At 35.7% G+C, this 25,218-nt stretch overlaps 1 protein-coding gene across 2 annotated transcripts in view; it reads right to left on the reverse strand.

Annotated features, from left to right (window-relative positions):
* LOC138699927 (optineurin-like) overlaps nucleotides 1-25,218 on the reverse strand; it is a 35,373-nt gene that overhangs the window by 5,786 nt on the left and 4,369 nt on the right. Inside the window, exons 4-13 of one of the 2 annotated variants that reach the window (XM_069826126.1) lie at nucleotides 24,646-24,776; nucleotides 20,674-20,760; nucleotides 19,463-19,804; nucleotides 17,791-17,958; nucleotides 16,906-17,036; nucleotides 14,487-14,648; nucleotides 13,927-14,218; nucleotides 12,627-12,838; nucleotides 8,146-8,323; nucleotides 1,768-1,893 (exon numbers count right to left, since the gene is read on the reverse strand). In XM_069826126.1, the coding sequence (XP_069682227.1) occupies nucleotides 1,783-1,893; nucleotides 8,146-8,323; nucleotides 12,627-12,838; nucleotides 13,927-14,218; nucleotides 14,487-14,648; nucleotides 16,906-17,036; nucleotides 17,791-17,958; nucleotides 19,463-19,804; nucleotides 20,674-20,760; nucleotides 24,646-24,776 (1,814 nt within the window). In that variant the 3' untranslated portion in view covers nucleotides 1,768-1,782. The remainder of the gene's footprint in view (nucleotides 1-1,767; nucleotides 1,894-8,145; nucleotides 8,324-12,626; nucleotides 12,839-13,926; nucleotides 14,219-14,486; nucleotides 14,649-16,905; nucleotides 17,037-17,790; nucleotides 17,959-19,462; nucleotides 19,805-20,673; nucleotides 20,761-24,645; nucleotides 24,777-25,218) is intronic. The other variant, XM_069826127.1, reaches the window with a different exon arrangement.

The following is a 25,218-nucleotide window of genomic DNA, read 5'->3' on the forward strand; positions in this document are numbered from 1 at the left end:
ATGCTGATGATGTTGTACTGATTAGTAGATCTGTGCAAGAATTACAGACGAGCTTTACCCAACTAGAACAAGAAAGTATTAAAATGGGTTTGAGAGTGAACACTAATAAACCTAAATATATGATTGCTACAAGACAGGAAGGTAGATGGATACACTGTAATAACATAACAATTGGAAGGAACAATTTTGAAAGAGTACAGAGCTTTAAATATCTCGGGAGTGTGATAACTGATAATAATATGGTATTGACAGAGGTTAAAGATTACAGGCGGGAAAACAGATGCTATTGGGCCTTACTTCCTTTGTTACGATCTAGGGATCTCTCAAGAAATGGGAGAAAGAAAATATATAGAACAATAATCAGGTCGGTGGTTACATACACCTCCGAAACCTAGTCTTTACTAATAAATGAGGAAAGGAAAATTGTAGTATGGGAAAGGAAAATTCTGAGAAGAATCTATGGGCCCAAAATGGAGAATGGAGAATGGAAAATTAGAACTAATCAGGAACTTTACGAGATATATGGTGAACCACATATAATGGGAGTAATTAGAAGCGCAAGGTTGAGATGGGCTGGCCATGTTGAAAGAAGTGAAGAGGGATCCTTACTGAAAAAGGTTTATAGAGGGAAGCCGGATGGTAGAAGATGTGTTGGGAGACCTAGGAAGAAATGGATTGAAGGCGTAGAAGAAGATATAAAGGAGATGGATATAAGGGCATGGAGGAGAAGAACTCAGGACAGAAGAGAATGGGCTTCTATTGCTAGGCAGGCTTTGTTCCTTCAAGGAACGTAACCGCTGTGGAGTAAGTATGTAAGTATAACTAGAGTGACAGAAGAAATTGTCATTAACCTTACTGAATTACATAGGGACCAGGAAATTTCTGAAACAATCCTGCAATTCAACTGTTTCGACACTTCGAATAAATACATCAAACGTGTTGCCAGATTTCGAAGTGTTGGTGCTAGTCTTTCAAGAATAGATATAGGGTCTCGCTAGTCTGTGTCTTTCTTACAAATTTTTGGCTCTATTTTGCATAGTAACACTTCGAAGTCTGTTGCTGAAACTTGACAGAAGTTCTGAAACTGTCCTGATTCAATTTGATGTAAATCATTAAGTAGATCAAGGCCTTTACACCAACTGTGACTTTAATATAGTGGCATTTACCATCATTATCTTTTATTTTTCAAGTTTCTTTTTGTTAGACTGTATATAATAACAACTGCTAAACTTGCTATAATTATATCTTCATCTGCCATTATTGTGGATAATCAGCAAACACGAATGTTCCCTGACCATTTGCTGGTGATTTGTACAATGCTCTGAACAGCGAAAGTTTGCTTCGTTATTTATTCATAATTTGTTCACTACGTGTGTACAGATCTTTAAGCCTCAACTGGTACTGCTTTTTAAATGTACGTTAACGGTATCCATATGGGTCTATATTGACCCATAGATACCAGTTGAGGCTTTTCGCTTTTTTTCTTTTCTTAAGAGTTTCAGTCTGAGAAGAATAAATGAAACATAATATCTGCGAGAAAATCATTCTTTCTTTCTAAGAAGGCGTTTCTAAAATCTTGAATGTCGTATGTCATTGCACTACACAATGATTATACACAGACATGCAATATTGTCCAAGCTATTAGGTTTTCTAGATAAATGTGTTAGACTTTGTTATTAAGAGGTCAGGAAAATTTTCACCGAATCTATACAATGATCTTTGATTAAAAAGACTAAACACACACATACAGACACGTGGGGACTATACCTTCTTATGTCAGTGTCATTCCAGACATGTTTCGACATGGTACTCAAGAAGGTCAACTTGAGCAAAAGCCATGTTACACACTGGACAAAAGTAGCGTTTAGGAGGAGGAACTTCCTCATCATACACCTGCAAGATACACCAGTAACTGCCAAACTCACCCATGAGAAACAAACCGGATTTCACACGTCCTAGCACTTCTAATGTGTACTCAGAATATCAAAAACATATGTATGAAATATATCTAATTTGCGTTACAATAGCATGTCACAAAATTTTGCCTAATTTTTCCTCAATTCCAGAATGAATGTTTTAAAGGAGATTTCTCCTAATATATTCTGATCACCTGTCTTTAAAATCATTCAAATGTGATTTTCGTTCAATCATTTTCAGTTGTGAATTCGAATCGAGGTTAGAAACTGGATGGAGGAAGGAAAATGAAAAGATGGAGAATGTAAAGAAGAGGAAAATGACTAGAAGATACAAGATGAGTAAAGAAAGAAATGGTGGAGAAATAGAATAATTATTTACATTTGTTTTGTTTTGATGGTTGGATCTACCTTCCATGATCCCTGTCTAAGAACGAAAAAGATACATCCAACCAGTGCTCTTTTTTTTTTGGCAGAACATGCCAGAACAGCATTTCGGGACCTTTTTCTTGTATTTTTCATCAAGAAACCGAGAAATGTGTTAATAATTAATTTTTCTTTGAAATCCGCTTAGGCCTTGAAAGTCATAAAGTTGGGCAAAAAGGAGGCTAAAACGACAAAATTCCCGTGCACTGGATAGTAATCATCTTCCAGTTTATTATAATATATTCTACACAGAGTTCCACCACCTTTTTCTCCAGAAGCAAAGCACTGCATTCAACCACCAAAATGTTGTTCTTTACACACAGAGCTAGTTAGACTAATGAAGTAGTCCAAAGAAAGCCACTTCCTCATAGCAAGTTACCATTGTTCTTTCTTTCATTACCATATCTTTTCATATAGTATGTGCATTATGTTTAAATAGCATTAAAGTAATTTTTGATGTATTAAAATACTGACAAAGAAATAAATTATTGTCCAAACATTATATGCGCACTTTTTGTACAGAAAGCAAAAGACAGCACAATTTTATTTAATACTATTCACAATGATCTATTATATACATAGAAAAAAGTTACACGTTAAAAACCATTATTGAAATAGTGTGTTGGTTTATACAATATTAAAAAAATTAATGTGCAAATAATAAATGGTTACTCAAGCGACACATTTGTGAAGATTTTTTTGTTATTTCCATAAGATAAAATATTAATTTTAGAAACATTTGTGGCATAAAAAATTTAATACGATATCTACAAGGCATTAATCGAAGCTGCACTTTATACAAACCCTCCAAGGTCAAAGAAGTGTCTGAAGTAAGCCATTTACTGAGATATGGTTTCATGACATGGGAAAAACTAAATTTATTCAGTCTGAAGGGAATGGACCATTTACTTTATAGACAACATTATACAACAAAAAGACATATGAAAAAGAAACATTTACATCTAATGTCAATATAGATAAGTATTTCCAAGAAATCTCTTGAAACAAATGATTCTCAGCACGAAAAACAAAACGAGGTATTATTTGTTTGATAAAAAATGAAACTGACATCACCATCTTTGCTGCACATTTTGTGAAGTAATAAATATTTGGGGCTAAGAGGGATGAAGTTACAGGAGAATGGAGAGTTACACAATGTAGAACTACACACATTGTATTCTTCACATGACATAATTAGGAATATTAAATCTAGATGTTTGAAATGGGCAGGGCATGTATAACATATGGGCGAATCCAGAAATGCATATAGTGTGTTAGTTGGGAGGTTGGAGGGAAAAAGACCTTTGGGGAGGTCGAGACGTAGATGGGAGGATAATATAAAAATGAATTTGAGGGAGGTGGGATATGATAGTAGAGACTGGATTGATCTTGCTCAAGATAGGGACCGATGGCGGGCTTGGGCTTATGTGAGGGTGGCAATGAACCTCCAGGTTCCTTAAAAGCTATTTGTAAGTAAATTGTCCCCCCCCCCCTTCAACCACAAAGAAGCTACAACCACAGTCTACTATATACAGTCGCGAAGCTCAATATGTAGTAAAAATGCAAACATGGGTAGTTGCCCACCACTAGGATCACTACTATCGCCTCATCATCGCAGATCTCTCTCCTAGTAGACGACAAAGTATGTTACACTTTCGTTGTGTTCTTTTGGAAATATTAACACCTTCCTTCCATTATTGAAATATTAAATGCATAAAGTTAATTTATTATTTTAATGAAGTATATTAAATTCCACCATAAACTCGAAGATACCTGCAAGAAATAGGTTAATATTATTTTTGTTTGTGCAAAACGAACTGAAATTTACTATAATCGCTTCACTCATTCAAGATTATAGTGATAATTAACTATGAAACCAACAAATATTAATTTGCATTTCCCTTTACAACAATAATAATGGAAATATGAATTAATGGAGTAAATTACGTGTACCGGTACTTGTAGTGTAGGCTTATGTAGTTAACAAAGTGGGATGAGGTTAAGCAATAATAATCACACCAGAATTGGAAATAAAACGTGATCAATAAATTCTATTGTAACAGACTTTTTCTACGTCTCTAGTAAAGTAACAAATAAAATTAACAACAAAATTAACAGCTATAATTAAAAACATCCTTTGAAAAAAAAAAGTAGGCCTAAGCAATAATAATCCCACCAGAATTGAAAATAGAACGTGATCAATAAATTTCATTAAAACAAACTTAATTTTTCTACGTCTCTAGTAAAATATAATTATTCCAATTATTGTATTTTAGCTATTAACATTTTCATTACAACCAATAACGAACATTTCACAAGCATCAATGTGAAATACGCAACGAGCTAGCACTCGATGAAAATACGACACAGTCCAAAGTCGACAGTGGACAGTCTATTGTTTCTAGTTGCAAACCGCTTGGAGCGCTTTATCACGAGATTTGCAAAAAATCACCTCAAGCTTCGCGAATGTATATAGTAGACTGTGCTACAACTTTATCAAACAAATCAAACACATGTCATATTTTGAAGGTTAGATCTATCTTTATTTTTATCTCTGCTTTTCATTGAAGAAGGTGAAGATAAAGATAAATGTGTGAGTGACCGATAAAGATGAATATGAAGGTGTAGGTCAAGCTGAGGTGAAGATAAAGGTATAAGTGAAGGCGAAGGTGGAGATAAACATATAGCTGAAGGTCTAGGAAATGATAAACATGCAGGTCAAGGTAAAGGTAAAGAAAGAGGTGTAGACCTATATGAAGGTAAAGGTGAAAGTAAATTTAAAGATATAGATCCAATCTGAGACATGTGTGTTTTCAGATTATTTATGGTAATTGAAAATCTACGTATATCTCTTCCCTTTGATAAACCACGACGACTCCTTCACTTCATAATTAATGGTGAGGGTTACATGAAACTTTAACATCCATGGATGATTGTGGTAATGGGAACTTATGAATTGAATTTACCAACTGAAATAAGTGTTGTTAGTTATGAACAAAACATCTTCCAAAATTTAAAGAGAATGAAATGTTTTATGCAACTTATTTTTCACAAGTCTTCATACAATGTACACAATATTAAAAGTACAGGCCATGATTGTTTGGCCAAACACCTGCATAGAATTGGAATATATCAGTCCCCTAACTGCCCATTGTGCAACTCAAACCAAGAAATGGATTCGGAACACCTCAAAATCTGTGCTTCAGTGGCTGGTCATGATAATATCTTTGAAAAATATTGGAGTGCAAGAGGTCAAATGACTTTATTGTCAAACGCCTGGCCTTAGAAAACAACAACAACATATTAAAAGTAAATCTGTATGAATTATACCTTTGTGATTGAAACGTCACAGTTTTATGTTGCCTTTTCTGCCTTTTTTAATATGAATGCCAGAATGTCTAAGAGAGGGACAAACTTGCAACTCCTTCCATTCTGGTGTGATTGTCATTTGAATTTGATACTTAGCAAATTGCTCATATAGCAACTGGTGACGGATTAAGGAAAGAAGCGAATCACTGAAAAATATTGATCATCATCATCATCCTTGCATGTATTGGGCCTAGTGACCCGTTACGGTCTCTTGCCAACATTTGAACGGTCTGCCCAAGGATCTCTTGCCCACAGAATGGTAATTTAAAATTTGGCATGGAATTCTAGAACGAGGCATTCAGATGACATGTGATCTCCAGTTTTGTCTGTATTTCTGTAGGTATTCCATAATCGGTTCAATTTGCAGTTCTTTCATAATGTCAAAATTTTTAATGTGATCCATTCTCGTGTATCCCGCTGTATGACACATAAATCTCATTTCTGCCGCCGTTAATCTTTGTGAATCAATATTACGAATCGTCCAAGCTTCACTACCAAAACAGAGTATAGGTCTGGCCAATGTTTTATAAATTCTGGTATTATATTTAAATATAAACTAAATATAAACTACCGAAGAGCAATATAAATTATCAGGAAGTTGAAAGTAATAGTTATTTTCCGAACTTAAAACTATTGAGCTAATTAAAATTGTTGCTACGGCATATAAATGTTTCAAAATCAAATTTATAATACTTCATGTAATGACTCTCCTATTCATAGGCAGAGAGAGAAAACCGTTTCCTTGGGGGAGAGGGCAAAGCAAAACCATGGAATCCCAATATAACGAGATTATGGGGTACATCATTTATCTTCTCCCCCCTTGACCTTGGTACAGTATATCAGAATATGATCATTTAATAAAGGTACTGTAAATTAAAGCAAAATTGTAACAAAATATACAGACAATTTTACTTTTTTTTTTCCCCCCTCTTGTAAGAAAGAGGGACCCGAAGGCTTGCACTGCAGCCTGAGGCTTATTGTGCTTATCACTCCTACTCTGTGAATGATTGGGTAGCCGAATGGCTGTGCTCTTGTACAAGTATAGCACACCACACTGTGAACTTAACCTGGGCTATTGTATGGATGATGATATGTGAATTAATGATGGTGAAATGAGTCCGAGGTCCAACATCGAAAATTACCCAGCAATTCTGCTTCAATTGGTTGAGGAAAAACCCCAACCAATTAACTTGTCGAAACCACTCGTTTCATGGCCAGACGTGCTAACCATTACTCCACAGCGGTGGACCAATTTTACATTTACTTTATCTGTTTATTTAAAAGAGCAAGATGTCATATGACATGTGAATTCTAATTATTTTATTTAATCTCGTCTGTAAGTTTAACTGGGATCGCTTTTCTTTTTTCTGCATTGTTGTGCAGTATGTTATTCATATTTCTTCAAGTGGTTGCTTGAACATCTGCAGAGTTCTAATACATCAGTACAGGTGTTACAAAAAAAAAAAAAAACATTATAGTACTTCCATTCCTAAGATGAGGTACAGAAATTTATACATTCAGAAATTTAAAATAAATATAGTCCAGACACATGGTCTGAAGACAGTAATTCGTCAATTTAAGCACAGAAACTTAATCATAAACACAAACAAGAAAAATCTTTTGAATTTAATATTGTCTACCGTTAATAGAAAAAAAAATGTTCGGCCAAGTTTGGGGGGGGGGGGAAGGCAGTGCCCTCCCATGCCCCCTCATAACGCCGCCTATGCTCCAATTAATTACGAAAACAATTCCTTGACATGGTACAAGGGTTAAGAGTGTGACATAAGTACCTTACTGCTCTCGGCAATTGATTAGTAGCAATTACTTGTTATTAAGCCTTCAGCAAAAAGCATATCTATTCTACAGCAATTAATGCCATGTGCATAACAATGACATGATGCTACTACATAATTTTATTGGTACTAAGTGATGTACATTCATTATATTTCACATGAGCAGTGACTCATATTCTAATGTTTAATAGTTTAGTATTCTTAATTAATTCTCACTTGATATATCACGTTTCAAGTTTACAATTTTATATGTTTCATCATTCTTGTACACATTTTAATAATTCAATTTATTTATGCTCTTTCAACTTGTCTAATAATATGTTTTTACGATACTTTGACGACGACTATTTGGTGCACTTTTTATTTTTATGTTCATGCATATTAATTTCTTATGCTACCTGATGATGACGCATAAGGTGAAAGTACTTGTAGCCATACTATTTACATGCTATTCACTTATTGAATAATTCATAATATATAGACAGCCAAATGAAGGCTCTTTGTATTATTTATTTGTTTGTATTGACTTGTCGGTCCAATATGTTTTGTAAAAAGAAAAAAGTTTCTACGGAAATAACCAGGCCTTCATTAAACACAAAGTCTAGAAAGATAGCACTAGTATCATAACTGGTAGTTGTACCTACCCTGAATGGTGGGCCATCATGTTCTTCAGGTGCTGGGGTCTGCGGTGATTGTGGGATTGGAGATGGTCTGGCTGGAGATGTCCTACCAGGAGATGTCCTGTTTGGAGAGGTTCTGATATTCAACTTCTGTCCTTGAGTACGTCCTGGTGTTGCTATTGTGTTCCAACCACCTGCCATACTGTAACATTTCACAATTGCACTGTGAAGTCTACCTTGACTTTTTTTAAGTGACTACGTCTTTATTGGAGGTACAAATGGGGAAAAAGTCACATTTTATGTGTAACAGGAAGCAGCGACATGACATAATATGGCAGTAAGCATATGCTTTGCCAAGTGTTGAGTTAGTTACCAGATGAAATTTCTGAGACCGAACATATCTCAAGCTAAATAATAAGACAAATTAGGACACTAAGAATTAAAAAAAAAAAATTGTACCACATGGTATAAAAAATGTTAATTTTCTTATGTACAGCTTTGTACAATCGTCGTTGTTCCTGCAATAACTCCTATATGCAAAATATACAATTTTTCAGTAGGAAGAAAAAACACATTTATTCATTCTATGGCAGTGGTAAATAGGAGATTGTGAATTCTTACATTTTCGAAAGAAAGAAGTATATAATTACATATAGGAGATTTTATTATTTACTCTATCACTATTTAAGTTATTTAAAAGAGCAAAAATCTGAAAATCGATAAATATGTCACATAGGAGTTATTGCAGGAACAACGACGATATATATTTTAATAGTTAAAATTTTCTATATTATATCATAACTCTGTTGTGGTAGAAAAAGGAAATCAATACTGAATCCATAACGTATTTTTCTGACTTGCCTATCATTTTATCCAAATTCCCATTATTTTGACGATATTTATGAAAATCATTACAGTTGATATTATTTTAAAAGTTATAGTGCAATGAATATGACATTCCTAATGGAGTCAATTGATATATGATTCTACCCTTTGTCCACTGGCTCTTATTAAAGAGAATATTCTTTCTACATATATCCGGATTATGGGCTGGAACTGAACCATTTTAAGAAGTTCTATGCCAATTTCACTATTCACAGAACTGCTGAACTACAATGACAAAATATGATGAAATACTGTGTCCTTTGTTTTTAATGTACAGCTGTCAAAAGAAAAAGTGGCCGCTCTCCTGTATCAAAGTTCCCTTCGGGTATCTTCGCTACAATTCGGAGACAGGCGATGTTACATGTTGTTGGACCACGTTGCCTGATATCTACAGTTATAATTGAAGTATACTGTGTGTTATTCGATAGCATAATGGAAGCATTCAGGCGTCTTATTCATGAGGTCCTGCGTTCGACTACAACCTCGTGCTTTTTATGTCCTTTTTTGTTCTGTTTTTGAGAGAGACAAACTAGACATAATGGCTCCTTTTTCTTTTATGATTATTTTAGTAATTAACATCAGGTTCATTAATATATTATGCCATGACTTTATCATTATCATTATGATATTGTGGCTGCAAATGGAAAGAAAAAAGATTTTATTCTCAATAAAATATCTTTCGTGGCATAAACATAACAAATTTACTGGCGTCGGCCTTAAAATATTCAAACAATTAAGCGTTCAAAAAACAACACAAAAAGCCACAATTCAATATTTAGTCTATCTTCCTCTTATCTCGATCATCTTGCAGTCGAGTGGGCATGGAATTGACTAGTCTTTGCATATAGCGACTGTTCTTAGACACGATATTCCAGGCATTCTGAACATACACACATAAATGTTCTGTCCATTGGCAGGTCTTTAACTGCAAACCCAGCAATCTCCAATCTTTCCTATTTTCTGCCTTCCTCTTAGTCTCCGCATATGATCCACATATCCTAATGTCGTCCATTATTCTTTTCAACCAGAGACCCAACCAATTCCTTTTTCTCTTTCTAATCAGTTTAAGCATCATTTTTTCTTCACTCACTTTTTCAAACACAATTTTATTTCTTATTCTGCCTGTCCACTTTACACGCACCGTTCTTCTCCACATCCACATTTCAAATGCTTCAATTCGTTTCTCTTCATTTCGTCGTAATGTCCATGTTCCTTCCCCATACAATGCCACACTCCACACAAAGCACTTCACTAGTCTCTTCCTTAGTTCTTTTTCCAGAGGTCAGCAGAAGATCCTTCTTCTTCTATTAAAGCTTCCTTTGTTCATGTTTGCAGTTTTCTTAGGAAGGATAGGCCTAAATGCGGTAACATCCCGTTGCTTTCCACACACCACAATCTCTTTCGCATTTTATTAAATTCCAAGGGGCCCAAGCGTGGAGATGAGGAGAGTGGATTTGACTAATTGGGCCCTCCGGACTTCACCGAAAGTCACGGCAAGGGTTAAATATTAATTCTATCAGGATGTTTGACCCGGTCAGAGACCGGGAAATCTCAATTAGCCTTTGCCCCCCGCATCCTGGACTAGCTTCTACGAATCATCAGAAGATCTTAGATTGTGATTGGGCCAATTTTTCCAAAAATGTTTCCACACTTTTGCTCTCGTAGCTCAGCGGACGAACGTCGGAATTTAGATGTCAACGTCTCAGGTTCAATTCCTCGTTACTCCTTTTCATTTTATTGTGGTTCAATTGTATGTAATAATACAAAAAGAAAAACTAATACCAGTATTATGCAACTGGATTTTTCCAAACCTAATATTAAATTTATGTTATTTATATCGCTAAAGAACGATTACAATATAAATAACTTGAATATTATTTATACAGTCTCACTAAAGAACGATAACAGAATATAAATGATAAATATCGGTTTGTTTAATTAATACATTGCGAAAGAACAATAACAATATAAATAACTTGAATATTGTTTTATAATGCTAATGAAGGAAAACAGAATATAAATGATAACTTGAATATTATTTAAATCGCTAAAGAACGATAACAATATAAAAAACGTGAATATTATTCATATCGGAATTTCACAGATTTATTACAGATGTATTTAAGAAATTGTAGAAGAATAGTAATTAGTAACAGTGTCCTATTTATTCTTCTTGGAGCCAAATTTGTAACTTTTAAAAGTGTGGTTACTATGTTGAAGTGTATGTGTTGTAACGGATGCTTGATTTGTTATGTATGTGAGTCAGTTATGTGATGCTTGATGTCGTCGCAATGTCGTAATTATGGTTTGATTGTGTTTGTGTGACTATTGTGTATTAATTTATGATGTATGGTACGGAAAGCTGCATATTTGTGTTATAGAAGTGTTACGTATGTGTGTTGTTAATGTTTTTGTATATTACAAATTGATACCTGATATTTGTTTTGCAATCGCAATGCCTAATTTACGGATTGTTTATGTTTTGTTTACATCGCGTAAGCTAATTTAATTTTCTTTTCCATTTCTCTTTATGCTTATCTTTTTTGTGTATAAAACTATAGCTCTAACATACATATGTAAAATACGGCTAACCCCCATTGGATATACAATAATAATTATTATTCATATCGTTATAATACAATAACAGAATACAAATGATGACCTGAATTTTGTTCATATCTCTAAAGAACGATAACAAAATATAAATAACGTGATATCCATAAAGAATGATAACTGGATATAAATGATAATTTGTATATCATTTACATCGCTAAAGAAAGATTAAAAAATAAAATGAAAACTTGAAGAAGGCCCGAACCCACGACCTTTGAATCATTAAACAAGCACTCTACCACTGGTCCACGAGGCGTAGATATGGAACACTTTCATAGTTCCGGAACTGCTTGTACAAGCACATGCATCGTGTAACATCGCCGCGACCCGAAGTGGACTTTGAAAATATTCGCTGTTCACGAGTGCGGCCACTTTTTTTTTTGACAGCTGTACCTCTACTCTTTTCATTCTTAACATACTTTATCAGATTGCAAAATTCATCAAAAGCCTTCACATTATCAATCTCAACATCCAGAAAGTAAAATCAGTAAACTAACACAAACTTGCATTCCCCGCCACATCATATGGTGAGTGAGAGAGAGAGAGAGAGAGAGAGAATGTGTGCGTGTGTGTCTGTGTGGGGAGGGGGTGTGCGTGGTGTGTGTATAACTCAAGTAAAATCAGTAAACTAACACAAACTTGCATCTCCCCACCACATCACATGGTGATATATATATATATATATGTATATATATCGTATAGCCTATACTTCAAAGTTCGACACTATAGAGCATTGTGTACCTCGATAATTTTTATATTCACTGCATTTCAGAGACATCTTCTCCATCCGTAAAAATTATAATCTTTATTCTTGTATCAAACATAATTACTTTCCAAAGTGTAGGAACGAGCTTTTAAATGCAAAATGGAATTTAAAATCATACTCCAACAATTTAGTACAAGCTTTCCGGACATAGCTGGATGCAGTGGGACCTTTCGGTGGCATTACAAGGAGTATTTTAGTCCTTTATGAATACCTACAGGTGATGCAATTTGTCAATACGTACACTGCTGCTGAAGGAGCACTGGCAACAGTAGTAGCTGGAACCTGCCGCTGAATTTCCTCAAACTGTCTCTGCTGATAGGCCTCCAGCTCATCAAGGAGCTGCTGGTTGCGGCGCTGCAGGTGTCGCAAATCTTCTGCCAGTCTCTCTTTCTCTCCCGCCAGGTTCTCACGAGCCTCTCTCTCAGCATTGAAATCTGACTGATACACTTCAACCTGCAATCAGTCAACATTACCATGAAAAAATTCCCTTCAACATAAAATTATAGCCATTACTGCATTTTGGAAATAACAATCTTATACTTTCGAAGTTAGTACAAAACCCAACATTGGTTGATGAAATGTGTAATACTTAAACAACCATTAAAAATTATATATTTGTTAGTAAAACATTTGTTATAACATATTTAATAGTAGTTGATGAAACCCGCTGTAAGTGTACCTTTTTTTTAGTAGGTTATTTTACGCTTCATCAACATCTTAGGTTCTTTAGCATCTGAATGAGATGAAGGTGATGCTGGTGAAATGAGTCCGGGGTCCAGCACCGAAAGTTACCCAGCATTTGCTCATATTGGGTTGAGGGAAAACCCCCGAAAAAACCTCAACCAGCTAACTTGCCCCGACCGGGAATCAAACCCAGGCCACCTGGTTTCGCGGCCAGACGCGCTAACCATTACTCCACAGGTGTGGACTAAGTGTACTATTTTGAAATGATTTTTTTAACAACATTCACTGACTTAACTGAAATTATATTAGAAAATATGGACAGCATAAAACTACAGGCGAATTATATTGTAACTGAGAACTTCAACCCACATTTTCTGTTCCTACTTCTTTCACATTAAAAGGGCTGGATTAATTAAACGGCATTACTTAATAAGTTTCAGAAGCTTAATCACAACCCCTTTTGGTAGTATTCCCTGCCCCGAATTGGTGATAAAAAAACAGTATTTTTTTAGGCTTAACGAATCACATTAAAGATTACATACCAGATGGTTTCTTGCTGTAATGCAGAAGGCCTACAATAATGGTTTTCAACATATCTCATCCTGTGCTAAGGCCTGGGACACATGAGAGTTGATTTTACAGACATTATAATGTATATTGCAACGCGTGTTATAACTTAACTAGACACTATATGAAACGAGATACATAGCTAATGTCCATTCAATTTAACGTGCATTGTAACGTTCATCACAATTTTGACTTGCATAGTCATGCTATAACATACATTGTGTGCTTGTAACGTATGTTGTAGATTTCCATTTTCATATGGAGCAGAGCACACGACTGTTCTTCCTTACCTGTGCTTTGAGGATGGTAATGGCTTCGTTCTCCAACTCTAACTTCTTCAACTTATCCCTCATCTGTGTCACCTCTTGATTCTTCTGTGTGAGGGCTTCTTCTTTGGTAAGCAGTTGTGCTGTCATACTGTCAATTCTCTCTTTGAAGCCTTTTGCCTGCACCTCCAGGTAAGTATTGTTTTGGAGTTCCAAGCTTTTTTGCTCTTTCTGAAAGGACTGCAGTTCATTCAATAGTCTTTGGTATTCTATGTTAAGTTTATGGAACTTACTCTCGGCTTCCTCCAGATTTCGTCTGTTAACAAGAAAAATATAGATAGTAACTCCATCCTGCTGTGGCTCACAAGACAAATTCTAAACATGTAACTGTAAAGTATGTTTTATCTGTATCCTTCTGACAAAATATAATTCCTCCATTATCATGAAACGATCATTTTAAGACCAAACAATACAACAAATAGACTATTCATCAAATGGGCAAAATTCAACCTCCTATATTTGCGAATAACCCAATGCATAATGCAACAGACACATTTCACACTTCATAATGTGGTGGTATTTACTTTTTCTCCTGGCTGAGGGCTTTCTCATGAACCAGTAAGTTTCGTAGCTGCTGAATCTCAGCCTTCAGTGTCTCCACAGCCTTCACATCAACAGACTGCTTCCCCTTAATCTGATTCATGCTGTCAGCTGCCACCTGGAGCCAGCTGTCCAAACTACTAAACCTGTATAAAAATAAACGGATGTTCGTAAAAAAAATATATACAAAGTTTAACACTTTGAATTTAGCTCTATTTAAATGTCCCAGATAGCTTCTGGTAGCGAGTTTTTTAAAGGTCCAGGAAATAATACTTCCATTCTTAATTTCTATAATGAAACCTGTTAACTGTCAAGCTAGATATCTCCCATTTTGGTTAGCACAAGAAAATAAATTGCAGGGGACAAGACTGTGGTAAATTTCGAGGAATATCACTTTTGTTGACGTCGTACAAAATTTTGTAAAATATTCTTCTGAGAAGATTAACTCTGTACGTAGATGAAATTATTGGAGATCATCAGTGTGGTTTTAGGCGTAATAGATCGACTATTGGCCAGATTTTTTGTATTCGACAGATATTGGAGAAAAAATGGGAGTATAAGGGTACAGTACATCAGTTATTCATAGATTTCAAAAAGGCATATGACTCGGTTAGGAGAGAAGTATTATATGATATTCTTATTGAATTTGGTATTCCCAAGAAACTAGTTCAATTAATTAAAATGTGTCTCTGTGAAATGCACAGCAGAGTTCATATAGGCCAGTTTCTATCTGATGCATTTCCAAGTCGTCACTGTGGGCTAAAGCAAGGAGATGCACTATCACCTTTACTTTTTAACTTCGCTCTAGAATATGCCATTAGGAAAGATCAAGATAACAGACAGGGTTTGGAATTGAACGGGTTACATCAGCTTCTTGTCTATGTGGATGACGTGAATATGTTAGGAGAAAATCCACAAACGATTAGGGAAAACACGAAAATTTTACTTGAAGCAAGTAAGGAGATAGGTTTGGAAGTAAATCCCGAAAAGACAAAGTATATGATTATGTCTCGTGACCAGAATATTGTACGAAATGAAAATATAAAAATTGGAGATTTATTCTTCAAAGAGGTGGAAAAATTCAAATAAATTGGAGCAATAGTAACAAATATAAATGACACTTGGGAGGAAATTAAAATCAGAATAAATATGGGAAATGCATGTTATTATTCGGCTGAGAAGCTTTTGTCATCTAGCCTGCTGTCAAAAAAATCTGAAAGTTAGAATTTATAAAACAGTTATATTACCGGTTGTTCTGTATGGTTGTGAAACTTCGACTCTCACTTTGAGAGAGGAAGAGAGATTAAGGGTGTTTGAGAATAAGGTGCTTAGGAAAATATTTGGGGCTAAGAGGGATGAAGTTACAGGAGAATGGAGAAAGTTACACAATGCAGAGGTGCACGCATTGTATTCTTCACCTGACATAATTAGGAACACTAAATCCAGAAGCTTGAGATGGGCAGGGCATGTAGCACGTATGGGCGAATCCAGAAATGCATATAGTGTTAGTTGGGAGGCCAGAGGGAAAAAGACCTTTGGGGAGGCCGAGACGTAGGTGGGGGGATAATATTAAAATGGATTTAAGGGAGGTGGGATGTGATGGTAGAGAGTGGATTAATCTTGCACAGGATAGGGACCGAGGGCAGGCTTATGTGAGGGCGGCAATGAACCTTCGGGTTCCTTAAAAGCCATTTGTAAGTAAGTAAGTATGTGTTGTAATGAGCCTTTATTACATAATGGTATCCACAGTATAAAATCAATTTTTACAATCAACGTATGGCTAAGAAAATATGTGTCACTGTTCTTTCTGTTAGTTCAGTTCCAACAGCTGACTTTGCACACTTTGAGAATCTTTCTGGTTGGTATTGAAGGAATTCCTGAGAACTAGTGTGGATTTTCCCTATCTATGCATTTTTCTGCATAATTCTGTTGTGATTGTTCTGTGACATTTCTATGCCTAACTAACTAAAATTTCTATAACCAGGCATCAACACTTCACCCAACTTTACAAAGAATAGATCAAACACTTAGACAAAAAATGACCGGCTGCCATACACTAAATCCCCTTCAGAAGACTTTGGTTGATTCCGTAAGAGCTTAGGTTTACACGTGAAGGAATTTCTTATGCATGACTCCATTGTTTTTCCTTTGTTTTGTTTGTTGCTTTTTTTATCTGTTTATAGGTCAAGTGTTATGAATATATAACGAAGATCTATTCAAGAAGTAAATTAGGTGGAAAATAAACATCCTTTCCCTAGTCGTGTGAACCAGGTGTTGCACAAAGTGGACTTAGACAAATTTTATGCTACAGGAGGAGAGAGAATGTACATACAAAAAGAAAAAAACTAGTAATTGTGCAAAAAAATTGTAGTGATGAACATGTCTAAATGTAATTTCACTAACCTCTCAGACTCTCTGTCCAGACAGTTGGTGATTTGTCCCAGAGTTTCCTCACAGCCCTTCAAGTCACTTGCGAGATTAGCATGCTCATTCACTGTGACTGGTGCAGCCCTTCCAGCTGACATTGCTGCCACCTACAAGAAAAAAAGGCCACACATATTCAAGTGCATTCGGAAAATATATATGTTCACCTAATCTGAATTTCAAAATGTAGTCATACGACTCAGAGACAAAAAGAGAGAGAGAAGCGGGAAGACAAAAGACATTTCCAAACTAAAACACCACACAAACTATGAAACAAAGGTGTGCAGAATACACTGACACTCATAAAAATTATTCATAATTTATGATTTCCATGTGAGAGATCAAATTTCAGTTTATATGACACCACTTCTATAACGTCAAATATGTTGTGGAATCAAACAATTCCTCATGAGGCATTCACTTTTCTGTTTCACTTAATAAAATGTACATGAATGCATCCACTTCGTATATAAACAGGGTGACAATACAGCCCATTTTCGCTGGAACAGTCTCATTTCTGTACTCTGTCCCAACTGTCCCATTGGTTTTCCATTTTGTCTCATTTTCTACTATTGTTATATTTTCATTTATCTTTTAATCTACACTCAGGCATCACTTTATTTCATTTTCCTAATCTTGATTCTAATTCTCCTTTGTTATCACTCCAAATCATTATGTTATCTGAATACAACATACGAATGACAATGTGTATATGAATCCTTTTTTTAAAATAATCTTCCTTTTTTTGTTTGTTTCATCCCAGTGAGAATAAAAGGTAAAGCTATTTCAAACAGTAAATTTTAATGAAAATAAACAAAAAAAAGTAAAACAATTATTAATTTTGAGTTTATCTAACCTGCTTACCTTTGCTCTCTCATCTTTTAGCTGGTGTGTAAGGGTGTTGACCAGTGCTCGCTGCTCATCTAGCTGGGACACTAGTCTCTGGATCTCCCGTGCACTCGACTGTGAAATTCCTCCTGCCTGTTGTCGCTCGTTTTCAATCACTGCATATTCATGAAGCTCTTGGCGATGCTGTAGTTACAATAAAACATTCCTCCTTTACTTAAACATGTACTCGTAAGTTATAATTAATGTCTTCTATTGATGACACATAAGTTACAATGTCTTCTACTACAGATAATCTGACCCAAAAATCTGCTACAAGGCTGTGAAAAGGATGAAGATGTGGTGTAGTATAGGATGAGCTTGAAGACAAAATTTTTCACTTTCTCATTACATGTACTATGCGCCCAAGTTAAATCTGTGTCTGGGAAGAATGTGAATCATCATCCCCTCTCTCTCTCTCTCTGGCCTTTGTGACCTATGAGTAAATACTGAGATGATAAAATGGTGTTTCGCGAGTTGTATGAGACAGTGGTGAATACACGTGTATAGGAAGTGCTTAAAATATTGTACCTGTATAAATACTGTGAAAGTGTTAATATTATGCACCATATTTCTTACACACATTATTATATACATGGTGTTTCAAAATGAATATCGGGGTTTTAAGGCTTTGTAGCATTTATTACATTTATTACATTTAACGTACAATTATAAATAATACACCAAATGAAAGAGCAACTCAAACACTTTTGCACACGCATGCACTGTTTCCTCTGTCTGCCGTTAGAAAACGCGTTGAACGAGTGAGAGAGTCTTACACGCACAGCCCCAAGAAATCTGTTCGGAAGGCTAGTCGTGAATTAGCAATTCCAATGATGTCTGTGTGGAGAATTTTAAGGAGACGCATATGGAAGTATGTGATTGGTTTAACGACGTTGTACCCGACCGCTGGATTGGCCAAAAGGGGCCAAATGACAGAGGTTGTTTTGCATGGCCTCCATGTTCACCAGATCTTACGCCATGTGATTTTTACCTTTGGGGATTCATAAAGGATCGTGTGTATGTACCTCCGCTACCAGCTGACCTACCAGACTTAAGACAGAGGATTGAAGCAGTTGTTGCAACAATTACTCCAGACACACTGATCAAGGCTTGGGAAGAACTCGCTTATAGACTTGATGTGTGCCGTGTAACGAATGGTGCTCACATTGACCACTTGTAGCAAAACTGTTTGAGTTGCTCTTTCATTTGGTGTATTATTTATAATTGTACGTTAAATATACTAAATACTACAAAGCCTTAAAACCCCGATATTCATTTTGAAACACCTGGTATATTACCTCACTCATTACATTATCTCTTGTAACATGACCTCACTAACAGACGAAACAGTATGTTGTATACTAACAATTAAAATAATTAGAGCTACTAGCACTTGTCTCTTGCATTCACGGGACGCAAATTTAACTTGGGAGCATAATAATGTTACGAAATAAATGTCGACACACATGCATGCACGTATGTATGCAAGTGTGTAAAAAAAAAAAAAACAGATCAATTCCAAAACAAGTTCAGTTAGTCTTGTAAAGTTTTCAGGAAAAAAAAAAGTAGCAAATTTCACCTGTATTCACTAGGGATACACTGATGTAGTTTTTTGCACTATGAGCTAGAGAAGAACTGTATCTGTTACCTGTTCCATGAGGCGAGTGATTTTGTGCTCCAGCTCCTCTCGTTCATCGTGTGCCTTATGCAGCTGGGTCTTCTGATCTTCCAACTCTGTCTTATGAGTCACTAGGTCCTGCTCCAACCGTTTCCTCTGTGCTGTGACCCGTTCCACATCGACTGTCAGCTGACGTCGTGCTCGCTCAGCTGTCTCCAGCTGCCGATTCAGCTGTTCCACCAGAGCACTCAGTTCCTGCTCCTTCTTGCTGGGAGGTCCTCCAGGCATCTGTTCCCGCCTCGGGACAGGAGTGGCTAGCTTCTGCTGCAGCTCAGCAATCCTACCCTTCAGAGCCACATTTTCCATCTTCAGCTGTGAATCATTAACATTTGTGAAATATCAACTCAGTACTACCTTCATAAGACACATGTATTATTATTTATACACACTGACATGGTGTCGTATGAGGGGGAGGGGGAAGGATTTTGCTTAGTAGATCTTAACATCTTCCTTGTGGTTTTAATAATTTACATATTTGCATAGTTCACATTGTTTTCACATTTTTTTTAACATTCAACATTAAACAAACAATAACATCATCACCAATAATAATATGACAATAATAACAATGTTATTGTTACTGTTCTTGTCATCAATCATTATTATTAGTATTACAGTAAAACATCGATTATCCGAAACAATAGGGTATGGGGGTTGTTTGGATAACTGATTATTTACAAAAAAAAATTGTACCGGTGTCATAAGAGCAATATGAAACAAAGAAACACCGATTTTAAACACGAAACTGTACATACAGTCTTACAAATAACACAGAAAAACTGACTAGCCTAGTCTGACAAGTTCAAAACGGCCATTAAAGTAGACCTACAGTTTAGGAAAAAGTCCAAACTTTTCTTTTTTTGCTTCAGAGCTGAGACTCGTTTTTCTGCCGTTAAATCTCACAAATAGCACTAGTGAAACCTCTACATGGTGCTCATGTGCAAATTCAAATTTGCAGACTGGAACACTTTCGGTTAACTGATGTTTCAGTTGATCGGTATTCAGATAATCGATGCTCTACTATATTGCCAATGGGAGTGTTATTCTTGCTTTTACTCTTATTTATCACCACCACTCTGACCCTAATCCACATCAACACCGCTATTTCTTTTAATTTTATATATATTGAAGTCATGTTTCCTAGGGGTGAAGTAACATATGAAATAGAATATAAGTTTTACCTCTGTCTCTGAAGAACTTGGTGGAGATGATCCCTCATTCTTGGTCTCTTCTATAATTCTTCGAAGCTCAGTATTTTCGGCTCGTAACTAAACACAAACAATAAATATGTTTTTTTTTTTAGGTTTTTGGGGTAACTGGAGTCAGAATTAAGCTTTTGGATATTCCACTGTGTCCTGGAACTTGACATTTCCAAAATTCGAAACCACATACAGCTCATTATGCCATTCGTCTGGATTAGCCTTGCTTTAGGTTATCATTACTACTCTGTTGTTTGGAGTCTCCAGACATAATGAACACAAGAGTAAATGACCTCTCCGGTCTTGCCTATCTGCCCTGATGATGTATGTAATAGATCCAAAACACTGGAAATATCAAGTTTCAGGCCATGGTGGAATATCCAAAAGCCTGATTTTGACAAACAAATATTTGACAAATCGCTGGCTCAATATTACAAGGTTCTATGTCTATATCAGAAATATTACTACATCAGTGGCGGCTCGTGAATTTGTGGATTGGGGGAGCTGCAGTAGATTTTGGTACATACAAATTTCACTTCTTGATATCATTACTAATAAGTATAGAACAAAAATAAATGCACTACATATCGAAAAATCAAAACTTCCTGACTTAGTTGGGAGATGTCTGTGGCATCATTTGCCATAATCGCTAAAAAAAACTAATACCATCGATTTCAGTCTGAATTTCAGATCGGCAGACACTCAACATGCAATCTACCAGTTCATTCTGAATTGTTTTAGAACTACCTTTAAACAGTGGCATGTTCCAAATGATTTTTGAGAAGCTCGTTTAGATTACTCACGAACTGTAGCAACCCACGAACTACACCAGGGTTCTTCGAATCGTTTTTTTATCATGTCCCCTAAGGGGAAGTTCATATTGGCCAAAAAATCAATATTTTTTTAATATTTCACGATTTTTTCTCATTTCTTGATTATGTTTGAGAATGTTTGTTCTGTCCGCTTCACTTAGTTGCGCAGCAATATTAGTTTTGCCTAACATTGCCAATGAAACAACATTTCTCAGGCGAGACAGCGAAGATTCGTGATTTTTAATTTTTAGGAGCAAATGTCCTAAATCTGTCACACCACTCCTAGTCTATGCAGCATCACCACCAAAGAGGAGGCAAGGAAAACAAAATACAGAATTTTTTTTGTTCACATCCACATAACCACAAATGCTTAGCGTAAATTTCATTGTTATATTTCCTTACATTATGCACTATTTCGGCTGGATGAAGCTTGAGTAAGATTTAAGTCGGGTAACGGACGACCATTTAATTTCACTTCATTACATCAATCTTCTCCACAAGGGAAAGTTGAGAAAAATAAAATTAATATTCTGTAATTCACACACACACTCATGCTTGCACATTTGCACTGGTTAAGTTATGGTACTAAGACGTCACACCAAAGCAACTCAGATATACTGATGGTCAACAATGTTCTAAAAGTGGAAAAGAAGTCTCTTTCGTATTTTACGTGCTATATTAAAAGGATTCTACTCGTAAAATCATTCTGAGTTAAGACAAATATTAGGTTCTGCTGGAGGCTGCGTATATACATAATAATAAGGCAAAAGAGAATATTAATTTCGTTATATTAACTCGATAAGATCCTACAACAGTAAGTATGTGAAGAGAAAATAAAAATTTTGTCACTAAGTTTCAAGGGAATAGAGAATCCATTTGATGTAGCATTACAATAGCGGTGTGGGAGTGGAGGAAAGATCTTCCCTTGTGGCCTGGCTCTGCAAGCCAACTGCAGTGAAATATGGGTTTTAAACAGCGACAGTTTCCCTCTGCTTCCCTTCACCCTCTACCCCCTGACCATGCAAGACACACTCTCTATGAGCTGTCCCACCCTGCAGATCCCAGGACGACTTTGAATGCAGTGTCAATTCCAATACAGTCAACGCGCAAAAAGATTATGCATAAGACAATAGTACATATTCCTGGCCAGATGAAATATAAAGTAATTTACCAATTCTACAAATTAAAATAAATATTATTTTTATTATCCTGTCAAAGCAGGAAGTGCTGCAGCTCCGCAGCTCTTATGGCAGCCCTGTACTACATACACCCTTGTAACATTTAGCCAGTGAAATATCATTAGAGGTATCTCAGTTTTAACTTCTAGCAGTCAGTTGCCAAATATTTCTCCCAGCCCCAATATTTTACTATCATACTAGATAAAGATTTAAAATTTCATACATCTAACAACAATGAAAATGCTTGAGAAGCAGGATTAAAATGTCACTTCACACTATTCTCGCAACAGTTACCATAAATATTGCTTAACATAAATATTTTATTTTTAATCTAATGGCAGGTACTAGATCGTTCGTCATTCACCCATATGAAGCCAGCTGTGTAGATCAATTTACCGACAGTCATTGCCCAGAGTGTCCCATAGAAGGCTGGTCTATGCTACACCCACAATGGGAAGAGAATGATGATGGGAGGTTTCTTGAGATATCCCAGGGGAACAAGAGCTCCTGGAGAAAACCTCAGTGTTAACTAAACCATAGGCTTGTCCAACTCGAGTTATAAATCAAGGGCATGCTGGGGATCGAATCTGGGTTCAGAAGATTATTATGTCCAGTGTTCTAGCCACCGTGGTGGCTATGTTATCATCATAATCATCATGCACATGTATCCATTAGGTCTTTGTGACCTGTTCTTTCAACTCTTGAAGGTGTGCCTGATCTCTACATCATTGTCATGGTCGGTCTATGTCCCTCTTTCCTACTGGTTGACACTACCGTAATAATTTTGGCATGTGATTTGAGTCATTCTTTCTACGTGTTGTAGCCATTTTTGCTAGTAAAACTGTATATATGTGTGAGCAAAAAGTATGGACTATTGCTTGTAGCTTTCATATGTTCAATCTCATGAAGAAACTCTATGTATAAAAATTAATTTGAACATTTTCAGAAACTGTTTTCTAAGCCATTTTTGTTAGTAAAACTGTATATAGGTGTCAGTAAAAAGTATGGACTACTGCTTGTAGCTTGCATATGCTCAATTTCACAAAGAAATTCTATATACAAAAGTTACAGAAGGTGTACAATAATTTGAATGTTTTCAGAAACTATCTTTTCTATTTATAAAAGGGTGCCAAGAGTTTTTTTAGTAGGTTATTTTACGACGCTTTATCAACATCTTATGTTATTTAGCATCTGAATGAGATGAAGGTGATAATGCCAGTGAAATGAGTCCGGGATCCACCACTGAAAGTTACCCAGCAAAGAGTTTTTCTAATGGCAGAATGTACTTATTTTTTTTCATTTTTGGGTTCTTCAGGCCTCAAAATGCACGAAACACGAATATATGTTTTATAAGTTAAAAAAAAAACATACTGATGGATTAAACTGTAATATTAATACAAGGCATAGAATTTAAAGAATGACAAACCATTAAAAACAATTTAACAATATTCTAATACTGTCACATGTCGATATCAGTTCACAGAAGGAGTTCAAAATGATCCCCATTCAAATTATTTTCATTGTCATAATTTTTAAGCATCGTATGGCTCTTCTCCTGCCATTACAATGTCATGTGACTACAGTTTAAAATTCGAAACAGGCAGAATCCATTAATTGGTCGAATACTCTACAGTAATTCTTTACTACAAATAACATTTCATATGCATTATTATATGTAAATTCACTCAAAAATACGGAATACAAACAAAAACTGTTCAACAATTTAGGAGAAATAGATGTATACAGATGGGCGGAGAGATGACATGCTCAAAATAACTTCTTGGATTATAAGGAATGCTGAAAACATAATATATTTTTATGAAAATCTCTAAATATTTTTTGTAGCATTAATGATTACATATTCTGCATGATAATGATAGACATGCACAAACATAAACAGTCTGGAAGAAGACAAACAAAAAACGTTTTTCACATTGCTGTTAATTGTTCAAATTGATCTTTACCTTGAAAACCAGCTCCTTGGTCTCTGTAAACTTCGCCTTGTGGTTTGCGTGCACCTTGCGAAGCTCTTCTTGCCACATGACGAGCGTGTTGAACTGTTGTTTCATAGCCAGGTTGTTTTGCTGGAGGGTTTCTAACAGAAAAGCAATTCATATTTATGTTCTTAAAAGCTCCTCTGAAAATCATATGGAATCTTAAATGTAGTAATATAAAAAATTGCGAGCTACTGTAATGAGATTCCTAAGATCAATTAAAGGTTGCACTATGCCTGGGAAAAATGCTTCTCTCTTCCCCTCTACAGAGGTAACCTAATTAACGCATGCCAAATCAAAAAGGCAGAGTCATATGACAAAGAGTTTATAAAAGCATAGTGGAAAGAGCAGACTACCTCAAGGCGAAAGACAAGAAAGCAACCAGACCAGACGAAATTTATGATAAAAATCTCAAGTACACAGCAGATGAACTGACTCCCTTCATGCAGTCGATTTTAATATGTATAATATGTAATTTTTGTGGGTTTATGCTATTTTATCCATGTATTGCAATGTGTTGTTTTTATCGCGACTCTGTTTTCT

This window comes from Periplaneta americana, chromosome 5 (assembly GCF_040183065.1).
Source record: "Periplaneta americana isolate PAMFEO1 chromosome 5, P.americana_PAMFEO1_priV1, whole genome shotgun sequence".
Lineage (NCBI taxonomy): Eukaryota > Metazoa > Arthropoda > Insecta > Blattodea > Blattidae > Periplaneta > Periplaneta americana.